The 17,283-nt window shown below is 38.7% G+C and overlaps 2 protein-coding genes and 2 long non-coding RNA genes across 9 annotated transcripts in view; 2 read left to right on the top strand and 2 right to left on the bottom strand.

Annotated features, from left to right (window-relative positions):
• Positions 1–774, bottom strand: part of IFT74 (intraflagellar transport 74) — a 36,886-nt gene extending 36,112 nt beyond the window's left edge. The window contains exon 1 of one of the 4 annotated variants that reach the window (XM_086869197.1): positions 485–774. The gene's annotated coding sequence lies outside the window, so the exon portion shown is untranslated. Of the gene's footprint in view, positions 1–61 lie in introns of all 4 variants that reach the window. The other 3 variants (XM_023944443.2, XM_086869199.1, XM_086869198.1) reach the window with 3 other exon arrangements.
• PLAA (phospholipase A2 activating protein) lies at positions 646–17,209 on the top strand. Of its 3 annotated transcripts, none has more exons than XM_023944438.2 (14): positions 646–863; positions 3,161–3,354; positions 4,303–4,403; positions 4,486–4,606; positions 4,927–5,094; positions 6,094–6,229; positions 6,735–6,904; positions 8,290–8,447; positions 9,532–9,751; positions 11,774–11,842; positions 13,383–13,454; positions 14,276–14,377; positions 14,964–15,128; positions 16,492–17,209. In XM_023944438.2, exons 1-14 carry the CDS (start codon positions 715–717, stop codon positions 17,055–17,057), a joined length of 2,391 nt encoding a protein of 796 aa, XP_023800206.1. In that variant the 5' UTR covers positions 646–714; the 3' UTR covers positions 17,058–17,209. The 3 variants fall into 3 exon arrangements, with proteins under 3 accessions (XP_023800206.1, XP_086725321.1, XP_086725322.1); XM_086869195.1 differs by having other exon boundaries at positions 862–1,845; XM_086869196.1 differs by lacking the exon at positions 646–863 and adding an exon at positions 866–1,486.
• Positions 9,505–13,468, bottom strand: LOC147648297 (uncharacterized). Its single transcript, XR_015281000.1, has 2 exons — positions 13,339–13,468; positions 9,505–13,067 (listed from the first exon to the last, which is right to left on the bottom strand). It is a non-coding gene; the product is annotated as an uncharacterized LOC147648297 (long non-coding RNA).
• LOC147648298 (uncharacterized) lies at positions 11,921–13,167 on the top strand. Its single transcript, XR_015280999.1, has 3 exons — positions 11,921–12,068; positions 12,749–12,852; positions 12,930–13,167. It is a non-coding gene; the product is annotated as an uncharacterized LOC147648298 (long non-coding RNA).
• Positions 17,210–17,283: the final 74 nt, after the last annotated feature.

The following is a 17,283-nucleotide window of genomic DNA, read 5'->3' as shown; positions in this document are numbered from 1 at the left end:
ACTCCTATTAGAATGTTGAGGGGGGCTGTTTTTGGTTTTTTTTTATTGATCTGCAAAGTACCTAATTACTGGATGGTACAAGACAGCGGCAGGGCTCAGGAAGGACCATGTAACCCCGATGAGTAAACTGAGGCAGCAGTCTCTTTTCAGTGCTTAGTGAGCCCTCAGCTTATTCTTGTGGCATTTATTGTTTCAGTATCTGAATGCAAATCTTTAATGAAACAAACTCGAAGCGAGTACCTGCTGCAAATACTCATTCGGGTTATCTACGAACGGTCTGTAAACCGTCACCCGTCACTACGGCGATCCCAAACTGCGCTATCCCTGACAAAGCCCGGCAACTTTTGCCACCCCCGAGAGAGCCCATCCCAGCCGCACAGCAGCGCAGAGCCCCGACCGTCCGGAGGGCCCTGTCCCCTCACCGCGCCCCTCAGCAGCCATCAGCCCGCGGGCAGTGCCGCCGTATCGCAGCAACACCCCGCACCGAGTATCGCGATGGCCACAAGTCTCGCTCCAGCCTGCCGTGCTTCCCGAAGACTACGACTCCCAGAGGGCCTCACGAGAAAAGAGCGATGGCACCACAGCCTGCGTGGCGCGCGATGACTGCCGGGATAAGAGGTCTCGCGTTGGTCTGGCGGCGCGCCCTATGACGGCATTTCCTGCACGGCTTCCGGCGCGGCGCGTCCCGTGCTGTGTCAGGCCGGCGCTGCCGCCATGGCGGGTGAGGGCAGTACGTTCCGGCTGCGCTGCTCCCTGCTGGGGCACGGGCAGGACGTGCGGGGCCTCACCCGTGGCCTCTTTCCGGATGGAGGCTTCGTGTCCGTCTCGCGGGACAGAACCGCGCGGCTCTGGGCCCCTGACGGGTGAGTGCTGGGCCGCGGCGGTGGCCGGGCCGGGCCGGGCGCTCCAGGCGGTGCTCCGCAGGAGGGAGGGCATGGACGTGCCGCCGTAGGGGCTCCGCCCATGCCCCGCTGGGCTCGTCTCTGTAGCCAAGCTCTCAGGGGCTGACGGCCGAATCGGCGGGGCCCAGGGAGGTGGCGGGCCGTGAGAGCCTATTCGCAGGCGTTCGTGATTGGCATTGTCACTTATATAGAATCACGTCGATGGTTTAGAAGGGGTCTTCAATATCATGTAGACCTGGTTCCTCAACCACGGGCAGGGACACCTTTCACCAGAGCAGTTTGCTTCTATCCATCCTGGCCTTGAGCACTTCCGAGAATGGGCTATCCACAACCTCTTGGCAACGTGTTTCACTGCCTTATCACCCTCACAGTGAAAACTTTCTTCCCAATATGTAGCCTAAGTTTTCCCTTTTTCAATTTATGCCCCTTACGTCTTGCCCTATCACTGCAGTCATGAGGAAGAGTCTCTCTCCAATTTCCTTGTATTAGGCCCCTTAAGCCACTGGAAGGTTGCTACGATATCTACGTGCAGTTTTCTCAGGCCGAGAAGGCCCAACTTTGCATGCCTGCTTTTGGGGAAGGATGTATGTTTTTAAGCAGTTTGCTGTACATCGATTTTGTAGTGTGTTTTGGAACTGGTAACAATGTCAATAGTTTTCTAGGTATCTTTTTTCCTAGGTGGTATTAATAAAATTGTTTCCGCCAGGTGGTATTCAGTACCAAAGTAATCCTGCTGAGTAACAGTGCTGTGATTTTGACAGTAAGGCAGTGTGCTTTGAATGTTTAAAAAAAACCCTATCCTTTCTCACCCTTGCTAAGCAAGCTTCTTTAAACATAAAATGGAATGTGAACAAAAAGACTGTACAGAAAATTAGATATGCAAAGACATTGAAAATGGAAAAAACACAGCAACATTAATTTTTCTGATATTCAAGTTGCACAGGTTAGTCTCCTACTGAATTTGTGTAGTTGAGTTCACAAAGTGAATTTTTCTGCATATTACCTTGACCAGAAGCAGTACTGCTAAGCAATGTGTATAAGAGGTGTGGGGTATTGCTGGAAGCTACAAGATACACCTTGTCCCTGCACTAGTTTTACATTGTGATCTCTGTTCTGAAGTTACCAGGCATGAATATTCTTCCCGTTGCTTTAATGTGAAATAGAAATAATTTTCAAATTTTCTGAATGCTTCCATGTGCTTCCATATTGATCTCTGGAGCTCTGCATCTGAGGTGAAGAAAAACTAATTTTATTAAGTTAGTCTTATTAAGTCTGTCATCACAAGAGAAAGAACTTGCTAAATTGCACAGAAATTTGCAGCAGGAAAGGAATTCTCTAACCTGTAGTTTTTGAGAACTCTGTGAGGAAGAAGACATGAGAAGACATACTTGTATCTACTTAGAATGTTGATATTGATTGTTCTTCTCTGCTTTGAAGGATTGGAGACTACAGTAGTCAGGGTTCAGTGAGTGATCACACTGCTTTATACTGTTTTGGTTTAGCTTTTCCAAAAAGAGATGTTACCTTCATTTGTTTTACGTGCCTTAAGGGGAGAAGATGTTTCAGAATTTAGAAGAGTATCATGATTTCCTTACATATTTCAAGCTTGCCAAGCATTGGGGTATTAAGGATAACAGTATGATAATCTATGATAGGTTATGTTTTTGAGGATGGGGGAAACAAGCGCAGGAAAACAAAACAAGCACATGGCACCACAATCTGTATTTTTATTCTATGGGAGTAAGTAGCTTTTTCCAGTTAGTGCTGTAACTATTGAGGTTGGCTCAGGGTGAGGAAATAAGGGTACTGCTCAAGTCAGTTATGATCTGTATAACTGTTATTCCTCTGTAGTGCTTCTAATGAAGAGACAGTGAATACATTTGGCAGGCAGTAAACTTCATTTATGTTCTCTTACTTTAGCATATATATTTGAGTTTTCAGACAGAAGAAGATGCCATAAAGACAAACTGTAACTGTTTCTAATCAAATTTGGCATAGTGTGTGAAAATGAGCAAGAAGAAACAAACACCCTTCCAGGCGTATCATTGCACTGAAAAATAAGTGGAAAGCTTTAGTATTGTGTACTGGAGAGGCATTCTGGGATGTAATTTTTGTCTTAATTTTTTTTTTCTTTCTAGGCCAGACATAGTATTTATTCAGCACAAAGCAAGTGTAGTTGTTAGTTCAAGTACTGTAATTTACTCAAACAAAGTACTGTTTCTGTCACAATTCTAAACTGACTATCACCTATGTTTAAGTCTTAACAGGGGTTTTACTGAGATGCACTGTATGAGTGGCCACTCAAATTTTGTATCTTGTGTGTGCATCATACCTCCAAGTGACCTCTATCCTCGTGGGCTGATTGCAACTGGTGGCAATGATCATAATATTTGCATTTTCACAGTTGACAACCCAGCTCCTCTTTATGTCCTTAAGGGTCATAAAAACACAGGTACGTAGAAATTGTACTTTGTAGTTTTTTACACAGAAGTTAATGTGATTTATTAGAGAAGAAACTAAATCTAATTTATAAAAATCTATTTTGATTTATTTGGGATACAGTATAGCAAACTGTTTAATTATGGCCTCTGCAAATAGGATTTTCTAATCTTAATTCATGCAGTGGCCATTCCTTGCAAGGACTTCGAGGTTTATCCTGATGAATGTTTGAACTTTTTCTGTTTCTGAATTCCCAGAAATTCACAGAATGATTAATCTTTTGACAAGAATTGCTCTTTTAAGAAGCAGGTAGTTCTTCATGTATTAAACTTATTTTTTTTGTCAAAGGTGATACAAGTAGAAAAAGTCAGTTTCCTAAATAAACTTCCTCTACCCATTTTGCTACTTGGATGGGTATTTAATATTAATTGGTGCTTTAGATACAGAGCTTTTTTACTCTGTTACTGGAACGTTTGCAGATTAACTTTTTACTAAATCTTTGAATATCACCACAGTTTTTTGGTGGCAGTATTTTGCCTTCCAAGAAGATGAGCTAAGTATTTATCATATGAAATAACTTGTTGAAGACATAAATTAATACCTGTAGACAAAACTTTTCTTAATCTTAAAAACCACAGATTTGCATTGTGTGTCTTGACTAGTTATCTTAACTTGTTATTATATCTAGTCTGAGAGAAGAGATCTGTGACTAAGAGAAATTTAAAAATATGAGTGGCAAAAATATTTCATTTTTTTTAACCTAAAATTAAGAGAGTTTTAAGCAGCTTCTTTCTAGGTTGCAATACAACTACAGTTCACTTAATTCTTCTCTAGACTCCTCAACTCTAAATGTGCTACTAATACCAAATAAATCCTCTTAAATGAATCTCTTGAAATTGCTGGCATAAGATTTGTGGCAGTGCAGGATACTTGTCAGTTCTGACTTGAATGTTCATTCCAGTTTGCAGCCTTTCATCTGGGAAATTTGGCACGTTATTAAGTGGATCATGGGATACAACAGCAAAAGTCTGGTTGAATGACAGATGTATGATGACATTACAGGTATGAAGTTCCTTTACATGGATATGAAATAAGTACTCTGAATTTGATTTGGTAAGTGTTAACGATGTTGGGTTTTTTGCAGGGTCACACAGCTGCAATATGGGCAGTGAAGATACTTCCTGAACAGGGATTAATGTTGACTGGTTCAGCTGACAAAACTATAAAACTGTGGAAGGCAGGCAGATGTGAAAGAACATTCACTGGTAAATGTTGTTGTGGTTGATAATTTCATTGGTGTGATCTGTCAGAAGAGAATAAACATTAAAATCTTAAAAAAGCATGGATAAACTGAACAATATTTAGGCAAGATTTTTTAAGTCATGGGGTAGTTGTATGCCCAGAAGCCACACTACTTTTAAAAAAACATGATTTTTTTTCAGAGAGTTGTGAGCAATTGATTTTTTTTGGTGACAGCTCCTGGAAATATTTGTTGCCTGGATTTAGATATGAGCTATATAGATGTGGTATACTGCTGCTAATGGAAACAATAACTGCATTAAAATTTTCTCTTCCTTTTGTAAAGGACATGAAGATTGTGTGAGAGGTTTAGCTATTCTCAGTGAAATGGAGTTCCTTTCCTGTGCTAATGATGCTAGTGTTCGAAGATGGCAGATCTCTGGTGAATGTCTGCAGGTGTATTATGGACATACAAATTACATATACAGCATCTCTGTCTTTCCTCGATGTAAAGGTAGGATTCCTTCCTGTTACAGATCATTCTTCAAAATGAAATGGCAGGGTGCATATTCAGATGTTCCATGGCACTGCCACAACTAAAGAGCACGGATAGCATTAAATTTTTTTCTTATACCTAGTATAAATATATTAAAAAGGACATTGTTATTGATTCCAAATTGCACTGCTGTCAAAACTGCTCTGGCAGTATGTGGGATAAAAGGTCCTGGGTTAGGGCTAGTTGAAAGTTTAAGTAAAACTTAGGTGCAGTGGTAGGCAAAACTATTGTCTTACCTGCCACCTGTATTTCAGTGTTGTTGCAGATTAGTAAAATAGTAATGTGTGGCATGCCAGTTTGAGATAATGTAAATTTAGATACTTCCACAACGTTCTTTATATGTAGTTTAGGTTAAGAATTTTATGTTTGAGGCTTAATAACATTTGTTTACAAAGTTAGAGATTTAGAGGTTCAGAACTAACTGTTGAGCCAGTTGCAGAAGAAATTCTAAGTCAGTGACCTTCGTGTGGTGTATGGGACACTTGCACATTTGTTCAACAAGTAAAGTGCACATATACGAGTTGATGCATATATTGTTGACCTCCTGTGCCTTAAAATTCCTCACTGAGTTTGTAGACTTTTGAAAGTGCTTTATACATGTTTTCTGATAAATCAGGCCTACCTTCCAAAACTTAATTTGAAACAAATGTGAACCTATGCAAGTATAGTACAAGACAAAACTATGATTACAAAATTGTTTAAGCCCTTGAAGGGACTTTTTGTCTTGGGCACAGTTTCATTCACTGTCTTGCTGCTTAATCTGCAATTTATACGCTTTGGATGTTTTGAGAAGACAAGTGAACAGTGGTTTTCTTTTTGCTCTCTACTTGTAATTGAAAGAAGTACTAAATTGCAGAAAGATTCCTTTACTGTGAGATACCCAGTTTCAGAATGGCATCTAGTATCTTAGTATGCTAAAAATTTACTTCAAAAGTATTTTTATCCTTTTATTTTCAGATTTTGTAACTACCGGAGAGGATAGATCTCTTAGAATTTGGAAAAAAGGGGAATGTGCTCAAACAATCAGACTCCCAGCTCAGTCTGTATGGTGCTGCTGTGTATTAGACAATGGTGACATCGTAGTTGGTGCAAGGTATCGAAGTTTGATTTTCAATATATTTGTAGATCCAAATCTGACAATCCTTGAAGAAATTGCCAGCATCACTTTGGATGTCAGTTTCATTTATATTAAAAAATACGGCCATCAAAGTGTGTGTGTGTGTAAATTTAGTCATGTGCTACACTTCATCCAAAGAGTAATTTTTTTTATGTAATTCACAGAGGTAGAGTGAGTTCTTTGGAAATGTGTTAAATCATGAATAGACTTGAGAATAAATTTAGCAAGCACAGTATAAAGAACCCTTTTGACAGGCATATTGTATCTTGATTTTAAAATTATACTGAAGACAGGGTTACCTGCTTGATTCCTTCTCTATGTGGTTTTAGTATAAGGGTGAATTCCTTTCATAACAATAATTGGGAGGGGTAGTTAGAAAATAGTTATCATTTCTTGTGACATAGAAATCACCATTAGAATTTATGCAGTCATTGTGATATTTAAAATAGTATTTCTGTTTGAATGTTTTCTCTCCTTTCAGTGATGGAATTATAAGGGTGTTTACAGAATCCTTGGAACGTACAGCAAGTGCTGAGGAGATTCAAGCTTTTGAAAATGAGCTTGCCCAAGCATCCATTGACCCTAAAACTGGTGATTTAGGAGATATCAATGCTGATGACCTTCCTGGAAGAGACCACCTTAAGGATCCTGGTAAATTATTGTAGTTCTGTCACATTAGAGGTGTCTCCAAATCTTGGTTTGAGGTATTGAAAATTCTCATGGTTTCCAAATTTAAGGGCTTAATCCCTTTCAATAGGGTTACTGAAGGAAATGGCTTAATTTTGCTCTACTATCCTTTCAGTGATTCTTTTGGAAACAGGACTCAAGGTCTTTTGGTTTTTGGGGGTTTTTATTCTCCTATAATTTAGAAAAAGGTGGAATTAATGCTACAGCGTGTTTCAGATGTTTTCTATCTGTTCTGCCAGCTGTACCAACAGTATGTGAAACAGATATTTAAAAGGAGTACTGAATGTGCAGTTTTCTTCCTAATAAAAAGTAGATGTAAATTTTCTGCTTTAGCTTTTGGCTTGAAAGATAGTCTTGATGGGCTCAGTTCACACTTGGTAGGTACTTGAGAAGTTCTTGAGAATGCAGTAGAAGCAGTAGTAAACATTATTCTTAAACAGACAAAATGCTTTTTCCCAAGATGAAGTAACCAGTGACTTCAGCCCTTGGCTATGATCAGGAAGTGACACAGATCTTACATCCGTACAAAATTTTACATCTTGTTAGAGTATGGGAGAATATCCTTTCTTAATTGACATCTCACTGAGAAGATAAAAAACTTTTGAAGTACTTGACCTAAGTATATCACTAAATCTGCTGACAGATACCATTACCATAAATGGTAATTAAGATTGCTGTAAAACGCTCATTAAGATTGCTGCTATTCTTTTTGTGAGATGTAGTATTTTATCTGTTTTTTGCTGGGATAGGGTTGATTTTCTCCGCAGTAGCTGTTATGGGGCCGTGTTCTGGATTTGTCCTGGAAACAGGGTTGATCACACAGGGATGTTTTTGTTATTGCTGAGCAGGGCTGACACGGAACCAAGGCTTTGCTGCTTCTCACCCACCCCACCAGTGAGAAGGCTGGGGTTGTGCAAGGAGCTGGGAGGGGACATAGCTGGGACAGCCAAGCACAGCTGACCCAAGGGATAGCCTATACCATTTAGCATTATGCTCAACATACAGACTAAGCTGAACACCTTCCTGCCCATGGGAAGTGGTGTATGAATTCCTTGTTTTGCTTTCCTTGTACATGTGGTTTTTGATTTGCCTTTTTAAGTGTATCTCAATCCCCAGATTTTTTGCTTCTATTCATCTGATTGTTTCCTGCATCCCAGACAGGAGTCCAGTGAATGTGGTACTTAGTTGCCACCTGGGGTTAAACCATGGCATGTATCTTCTTAATTCCTGTGCCCTTACTTCAACTGTTTTTGAACTATTTTTTAACTTTTAATGCTGAGCACCATTTGAATATTTTTCTGTCTCAAAGTAAATCATGTCCTTGAAATTGTTTGAACTCCTACCTACAGGAACAAGAGATGGACAGACGCGGCTTATTAAAGATAATGGGAAAGTAGAAGCATATCAATGGAGTGTTAGCGAGGGAAGATGGATAAAGATTGGTGATGTTGTTGGTTCTTCTGGAGCTACACAACAAACATCTGGAAAAGTTTTATTTGAAGGAAAGGTATATACAAACTTTAATTTGTTTCATTCTTTCCTAAGTTACTGGACTTTTAGTACAAAATATCCGATAAAATATAATTTTATCTGATAAAATATAGTTCAGAAAATATAATTTTCAGATATTCGGATAAAATACAATTTAGACATCTCAGAGGTAGAAATATAAGTAAGTACAGTTTACTTTATTGCTTACGAAACATATTTTGTAAAATGAGCAAACCAGTGGACACAAATTATTTTGGAGAAACGTAAATCAGTAGAGAAATTGTCAAGTTCTATTGTATTTATTGTTAATACCTTGAGAAATTAGTTTTAATATCCTTCACAGAGGAAATGAACTTCGTAATTCATAATGCAAGGCTTACCTAAAGTATTAGGTACCAGGCCTTCTGTAACACTTCTCTATAGTACCTATTGAACCTAAAGACAGGTAAGCTGGCCTAAAGACATATGAGCTGAAAAATGTTTCCTTTACTGAAATATACACAGAAAGCTTATTCGGGTCCACCACAGAAGAAAGGCCTCCAAGATACTGCCTTTCACTCTCACAGATTTTAAAGAAACATTAAGAAATCATTTGCTAGCATTAAAAATATGCTTTCAAGACTGAAATTTATTGAGTCATCTGATTGCTGTATAGCTTTGGAGGGAGTCATGAGAGTGACCTGATGCATTTTCTAGTATATCTGTACACACATTATCATGATATGTTGTTCTACTCTGCTCTTCTTGAGCAGAGAATTCTGGAAAATACAGGTTTAAGTCTGTTATGGTTTTGTTTGGGATAGAGTTTGTATTCTTAGCAGCCGGTGCAGTAGTATGTGTTTTGGATATAGTATAGCAACAGTGTTATAACACACTGATGTTTTGGCTGTTGCTAAGTAATGTTTAGTGTTTACCCTAAATCAGCAAATGTTTACTTGCAGTCTCTCAGGAGAATATTACTGATGTTCTGTAAGTTGCAGTGTTTTAAGTTTTTAGGCTTAGGTCTTGGGGTAGTCTCTTGGTTAGACTGCATTTAATACATCTTTATGTAAAAAGTGCTGGAAGACTTCTAAAGTGTTTATTTTTTATTCTGCTTAAAGGAATATGACTATGTTTTCACCATTGATGTAAATGAAAATGGGCCTTCCTACAAACTGCCATATAACATCACTGATGATCCTTGGCTGACTGCATACAACTTCCTGCAAAAGAATGATCTAAATCCTATGTTTCTGGATCAAGTGGCCAAGTTTATTATGGACAACACTAAGGGGCAAACACTGTTGAGTACAAATAATCAATTTTCAGATCCATTTACAGGTAAATATTTTAAACTTAAGTGATATTAGATACTTCTCCGAGTTTTGTGTCTTCAGCACACTTGCTGAAGATGCACTCTGACTGATCTTCCACACCATCATTAGGTGTATGATGGACTGGAGATCCAGTCCTCCTGCTCCAAGATGTGGAGCGGGGCTGAATGCAGTAGTGACCCCTGGGGTATACGATCAATGGCTGGCTTCCAGTAGTGTTGTTGCACTGGTCACCATCCTCTGGTTGTGGTTGTTCAGTTTTCAATCCACCTCACATCATAGAATCATTAAGATTGGAAAAGATCTCTAAGAATATTGAGATCGGCCATTAACTGACTGCTTCCATGTTCACTTCTAAATCATATCCTCGGGTGAGATATCCACATAGTTTTTTTGGATACTTCAGGGATGATATTCAGACACTTCCCTGGGAAGCCTGTTCCAATACCTGACCACCCTGCCAGAGTAGAACTTTTTCCTAATATCTAATCTAAACCTCTGCTGGTACAGCTTGAGACCATTTCTGCTCATCCTGTCACTTGTTACTGAGAAAAGAGACTGACCCCCACCTTCATACCTTTCAAATAGTTGTAAAGAACAGTAAGGTCTACCTGCAGTTTCCTCCAGGAACTTAAACACTCCCATTTCCTTCAGCTGCTTCTCTTTTGTGCTTCAGACCCTTCACCAACTCCATTGCCCTTCTCTGGACTTGCTCCAGCACCTCAATGTGTTCCTTGTTATTGGGGGCCCAGAACTGATCTCAGCATTTGAGGTGTGGCCTCACCAGGGCCAAGTACAAAGGGACAATCACCATCCTGGTCCTACTGAGATAAAAGCCAAGATACCATTGTCCTTCCTAGCCACCTGGGCACACTCTTGGCTCATGGTCAGGCAGGTCATGATCAGCACTGCCAGGTCCTTTTCTGCTGGGCAGCTTTTCAGCCACTCTGCCCGCAGCCTGTATCTTTGCACAGGGTTGTTGTGACCCAAGGGCAGGACCCAGCACTTGGTCTTGTTCAACCTCATAGACTTGTCTGTCCAGGCAGACTTCAATATTGTAGCTCTTGAACAACTTCTACAGTTCTACAGTATACTTTCATACCCTTAAGTGATTGAGGGCAAAGGCACAGATAGCTCTGGGACCAAAAAATAAAAAAAAAATAATAATAAAAAAATCTTCAGCAAAATTCTAATCAAGCCAATTTTATTTTTTACTCTAGTCTTTTTTTTCCAGTGAAAGGTCCAGTTTTCATACAAGAAGTGCCAGATGCTGTTAAGGCAATTAAAAAAATACAAAAATTTAACCAGAGAATTAATCAAAACTGAGTGAAATACATAAATTACCTTTTTCAGGCAGGAAATGGAACTAGAATAAGTTGAGTAATGATAAGCTGAACCATGTTACTCAATTACACCCTGCTTATGACATTGACAAAACAAACTAATTCAATTAATTTCACAAAGATGAATTTAGGAAGAAAATAAAATAATTTAGCTAAATCTTTTTCTTTTAAGGGACTGTAAATGCAAATACAGACTTGTTAGGTTATGTGTAGCTCTGAAAGCTGCAGTTACCACAGAAGTAATTAAGCTGGAAAAGACCTCTGAGATCGAGTCTGACCTATGACTGAACACCACCATGTCAGCTAGACTGTGGTACTAAGTGCCACATCCAGTTTTCCCTTAAACACCTCCACTGTCTCCCTGGTCAGCTCATTCCAACATCTAATTACCCTTTCTGTGAAGAAATTCTCATGTGCAACCTAAAGCTTCCCTAGTGCAATTTAAGGCTGTGCCCTCTCCTTCTGTCGGTGGTTGTGTGGGAGAAGAGGTGGCTACATCCTCCTTTCAGGGAGTTTTGGAGTGTGGTAAGGTGTCCCCTGAACCTGCTGTTCTCCAGGCTAAACAACCCAGCCGCTCCTCATAGGATAGGCACTCCAGGCCTTTCACCAGCTTTGTAACCTCTCTCTGGATTTTAATAACATCAAGGTGTGTTTAATAGTTGTTGCTTTTCTCGCTGTTTGACTAGGAGCTGGACGTTATGTTCCAGGGTCTTCATCCGGATCAAGTGCGATACCTGGAGCAGACCCATTTACAGGTAATGTAAAATTCACATCTGTCTGGCTAGCACTTAAAATATGCATTTGAGTCATGTTCTGTTTCATTCCATGTTTAGCCCCAGATAGCTGTTTCTTGCCGTTCTCTGTTTGTGGCAGTAGTTTGGCTCGGCCACAGCAAAGCCTACCGAGATCTGATCAGTAGAGGGGAGCCCTCTGCTGTCAGGTTTGCCTCATGTCTGTCGCTCTGTCCAATGCAGTAGAAGGGTAAGGACCTAAACCTTTTGTTTTCCAGACTTTACATGAATGAACCACACAAGATTAGGTAAATTCATAGAGATAGTTTTCTATTCTCATTTTTACTTATTTTTTACATGATCTTTATTGATACCATCCACCCTGTATTTTAGATTCTGATCCTCACTGGTACAGCTGTTGTCAAGTCCTCCTCACTAGTTTAGCAACCTTGCAGACATTCCCAGTTCCAGCCCTGCATTGGCAGACTTACCCCATCTCTGGTTAATAGCTCTTGCTCCTCAGAGAGGTTCCTGTAATCACTCAATGCCAAAGTCTCACCTGCAAAATGAGCCATGCAGTGGGTTGCTGACCTGCTTGATGAGTCCATTTCTATTGAAGCATTTTTGCTTTGTTCAGAGTATCAAAGAAACATCCTGCACTCTTCATCCATGTGCTCAGAGCTCTCTAATCACTCTTGATACCCTTGAGGATACCATGGCAAAACCATTGAAGGCTATGTAGATGAGCAGCAGGATAACAGTCTGAAGGCCAGGCAAGGCTTGGCAGTATCTCTGGAATCCTAAATCCTTGCCCCCACCAGACACACATCTCCCAAGTTACCAGGCCACGTGCATAGGCAGGTGCCTCTCTACCCTGCAGGAGGTTACTCTGCATTCCATCACTGCTGCTTGCCTTTCCTCTTTTTGCAGACGTGAGGTGCAGTCTCAGCTGACTCTTAACACATCACTGATGGGTGTTAGTCCTCACCAGTGCCAGGGCACTCACTCTCTGTTCTGCAGTTGCAGATGTACAGGTAGAACAGAAGCCTTTGTGCTGTTAGAAAAACTCAGTCTTCAGTCTTCCCTATCTTGACAGTCTTTCTGTGTCCAGCTGTTCCTCCTCCCTGGCTTTTGCAGCTCTGTGGTCTCTGCAGATGGAGGCCTCACTGAGGCTTCAGTGCAAGAGAGTGTCTCCCAGCTGTGGGCTCGTGAATGCTGTCATCACCCTCACACAAGCATGGATTTAATCCTTAAAGAAGTGTTGAACACTACTTTGTAATCCCTTTAGTGCAGAATAATCCCTTTTAATAGTCTTGTTTGAAAAGTAGTGGCTAAACTACTTTTAACAGGTATAATTTACTTTGTTTATATAATAAATATATAATATATATAAATATATTATAAATAGATATTAATAATAAATACAAATAAATACAAATATATAAAATATTATTATATATATATAATATAAATATATAATTTATATATTTACTTAACTGCTTTAAACAGGTATACATTACCTCTTTACTGGTGGTGGTGTTTAAAAACTTAACATCTTTGTTAGGTGCTGGTCGCTATGTTCCTGGTTCAGCATCAAATGCAGGACCTCCACTGGGTGGGGTTGATCCATTTACGGGTAAGAGACAATATCTGCCAGTGAAAGACATTCTTGATATTTTGGTTTTTTGGTTTTTTTTTTGTCTGATATGAATTCTGCATTGATGCAAATTCATACTGTACTAAAAACAGAAGATTGAAGCTGATTATATTCTGAAATCGTTCATAAAATAGGGATAACAGATCCTTCCTTTATGTGCAGAAATCATGCACACGAGCTTTAAAATGTATAATAATAATCTGAGAGGATTATTGATCTCCTAGTACTTACCTTGTTATCACAGAAACTGATATATAGTTAATGGGCATTACACAATATCAGCCACTAAATGACCTGTCAGTTTAAGAAATAATTATAGGTGATGATGAAAGCTTTTTATTACTCTTTAAAACAATTTTAGGCTACTATTACATGTGCCATAAGTTGGTCATATGTGCATATCTAATTTGTAAACACTTTCAATATGAAAATAAGAAAAATACAAGACTTCAGGGGCAGAAGGGATCCTTTTTCTAAAAAGACCCTTGCCATTTTCATGTATTAACTACAGTAGCCATTGCTTTAAGTGACTGTATATTTAATTCACGTAATTAAGAAAGGGCTGTTAATAATTTCAGCTTGTGGATTTTTACTTGAGGGGGGAACAGTTTTTGAAGGTATTGCTTTCAGCTTTAACCCTTGAGTGTAAAAATAATGTAAGGAATGACAGCTATTTGCATAGACATTAATTTTTTTTTCAAGCTGTATTTTTCTGAGAAAGTAGAGGGTTACTGCTAGGACATCTTTCTATGTCAGACTCCTTTGTACACGCTTGAATGCTCTGTATTGTCTTTCTGTAGGAATGGGTGCCTACCAGTCAGCTGCGGCTAAAGTTGAAAATATTTATTTTCCGAAGAAAGATGCTGTCACCTTTGACCAGGCCAACCCTACACAGATACTGGGTCAGTGTTTTAATATCAAGGATGTTTTTTTAAATGCTTTTGAAGTAACTTAATTGACTGAGCTTTTTTTAAAAAACTACCCTTAATGCTAGATCCATTACATTAATCTAATATTTGGATTTTTAAATCACACTGAAGTTTGAATATATCACCTGTCATAATCAAAACATGATCACGATTTAAGTAAAAATAAAAAAAAATTGTGATCACATACTGTTTTTACTACCTAATAAGAAAGAAGAACAAAAATAAGTTGTATGTCAATTATGAAAGCTTTAATGTTGTTATGACTCTTTTCTGCATTTTTATCTTTATGTAGGCATTTTCTGAATTTTTTCTGAAAAAATTCTGAATCTTTGTGTTGCGCTGTTAAAGTGGAATTAATAATAGCAATCACCGATAATTAAAAGCTTAAAATTAGAAATTGTCAAACTGGGAAAAGTGTTTAAAAATCTGACCCCTCCAAAAATGCTGATTTGCAATAGTTGTTATTTGTTTATAACAGGATTTTGTAGCATTTCAGTTGAGATCTTGGTTTGTGAAGTTCTATTTTCAGAAAGGTGTGCCTCTTCTATTGGTATTACAGGCAAATTAAAAGAACTTAATGGCAGTGCAGCTGAAGAACATAAGCTCACTGAAGATGACTTGATAATCCTAGAAAAGCTACTGTCTGCAACATGCAACACCTCTACGGAAACACCTACAGCGCAGCAACTTCAGACTTTATGGAGAGCAGTTAACTGGCCAGAAGGTAAACTCCTGCAATTGTTTTATGTGTCATCTCATCAGTCCTTCACCAGGAACGAAAAGTCTTGTCATGCTGTGTGTAACACTGAGTCTGTGCCAAAGACTTGGTAGCCTAAGTAGAAAACAGAAGAGAACTAAAAGGTGCTAACAGCAGTGATCACCTTCAGGGGAAAATTTGGCAATTGGTTGTCAGGTTTTGTTGTCACAATAATAAACATAAAGGAGAAACTTCATATAAAAATCAGTTATGATAATTTCATTAGCAGGGCCATCCTCACAAAGGTGTGAGACTTGTCAAGAAATAAAGTAAGGGAGTGTGAACTTGGCATCCTAAGATGTTACCAAATAAGAGATGAAATTATGGAGATAAATTATGGGAAAAAAAAAAATCAAATGTAGCTGATGCTAGGCTTTATGATCAAAATTGCATTAGTGAAATGACATGCTGGAAGAATCTAATATTGGTTGCTACAGCACATTCTGGAAAAAACAATTGTTTGCATATACAAATATTTTAAGCATGGTCAAAATTAAGCACTTTCTTAAAATTGCAGTTAAAGATTTACTAACAGGAAGAACATTCTAATACTAAAAATTCATGCTCGTTTTATAATATCGCTTAATCAAACTTTTGCATAACAAGGAGCTGGTGATGGCCAGTGTCATACCTTCCAGACTCTTAGTACTGTACAAAGCATTAATTCTAAAGTTTCTGCATATCTGAAGGAAAAACCTCTGTAAGTAGTTGAGCAGGTTCAGCTTTGATTTGGTTGTGAGCACTGGATACCAGTAATAGATCCAAGGAGCCAGATATATTTAGAATTTGGCAAAGGAAGGACACTACAGACTTTCATTTCGGTTTGCTTACATTTCCAATAAGATTTCCAACTCATCAGTTAAGGGCATATTTTTAATTTTCTTTTCCTGTGAGGAGTTTTGTGGCTATACTGTTCTGTAAGTTACAGAATGAGGACAACGGGAGATGCTGTCTGTGTAGGGGTGTTCAGTTACTGAACTTTCAGCTTTCAGAGACATTTTTGGATTAGTTACCATATCTTGTACTTACCTTCAGTGTTATCAATTAGAGATTTTAGAAGAGATATTAAAATTTTCTGCAAAGTGCTATGCTAATCCTAAATTAAGGATTATGGATTTTTTTAATGATAATTGAAGCGTTACTAGTATGGATTTGTCAGTATTTGTCTTTATGAATGTGAAACAATTTATACTTTACGTATGCATGAAACTGTTACTGTCTGTTCCCAAACCTGCAGGGCTAAGAACCTCTGCATCTGAAAGAAACTCACTGATAAATTTATACATAATGCAGTATTAATACTAACATTTTGTTTTGTTTTGTTTCTTAGATATTGTCTTTCCAGCTCTAGACATTCTTAGATTGTCTGTCAGGCATCCCACTGTGAATGAAAACTTCTGCAGTGAAAAGGAGCACGTACAATTTATCATCCTCCTCCTTAAATTTCTAAATCCTAAAGGCAAGCAAGCAAACCAGCTGTTGGCACTTAGAGCTCTTTGCAATTGTTTTGTCAGCCATGCAGGCCAGAAGCTCATGATGGAACAGAGGGATGAAATAATGACACAAGCGATAGAAACTAAATCAGGCAATAATAAGAACATCCACATTGCACTGGCCACGCTGACATTGAACTACGCTGTATGTTTACATAAAGTCAACAACGTTGAGGGAAAAGCTCAATGTTTATCAGTAATCAGCACAGTTATGGAAGTTGTTCAAGATCTTGAAGCCATTTTTAGACTTCTTGTGGCTCTTGGGACGCTAATCAGTGATGATACAAATGCTGTACAATTAGCTAAGTCTCTGGGAGTTGATGCTCAAATAAAAAAGTATGCCTCTGTATCAGAACCAGCTAAAGTAAAAGAATGCTGTAGGTTTGTTCTTAATCTGTTATAATAATTTTTTTCTTAGCATTTGGAAGACAGTGTATGCAGAAAAAAGATGCTTTTGTTCATATTTTCTGACAGACTATACTTGGGAAAATACTGTGGATTAATTACATTTGACTTGTTGCAAGACACAGAGCAAATAAAACTTTTTTCACTGTTTGTCATTGGACTGCTTTTCTGAAGTGATCAGTGTACAGGAACTTTGCAAGGAGTCTTGACATTGCTCAGATAAA

The sequence above is a fragment of the Cyanistes caeruleus genome, chromosome Z (genome assembly GCF_971803275.1).
Source record: "Cyanistes caeruleus chromosome Z, bCyaCae1.hap1.1, whole genome shotgun sequence".
Taxonomy (NCBI): Eukaryota; Metazoa; Chordata; class Aves; order Passeriformes; family Paridae; genus Cyanistes; species Cyanistes caeruleus.
This window is presented reverse-complemented; position numbering and strand designations above follow the sequence as displayed.

Excerpts from the sequence above, each read along its gene's own strand:
- PLAA (XM_023944438.2), top strand. The coding sequence starts at position 715 with ATGGCGGGTGAGGGCAGTACGTTCCGGCTGCGCTGCTCCCTGCTGGGG. Across the intron at positions 13,455-14,275 it reads TGGGGTTGATCCATTTACGG|GAATGGGTGCCTACCAGTCA; the intron begins GTAAGAGACAAT and ends GTCTTTCTGTAG. Across the intron at positions 14,378-14,963 it reads CAACCCTACACAGATACTGG|GCAAATTAAAAGAACTTAAT; the intron begins GTCAGTGTTTTA and ends TTGGTATTACAG.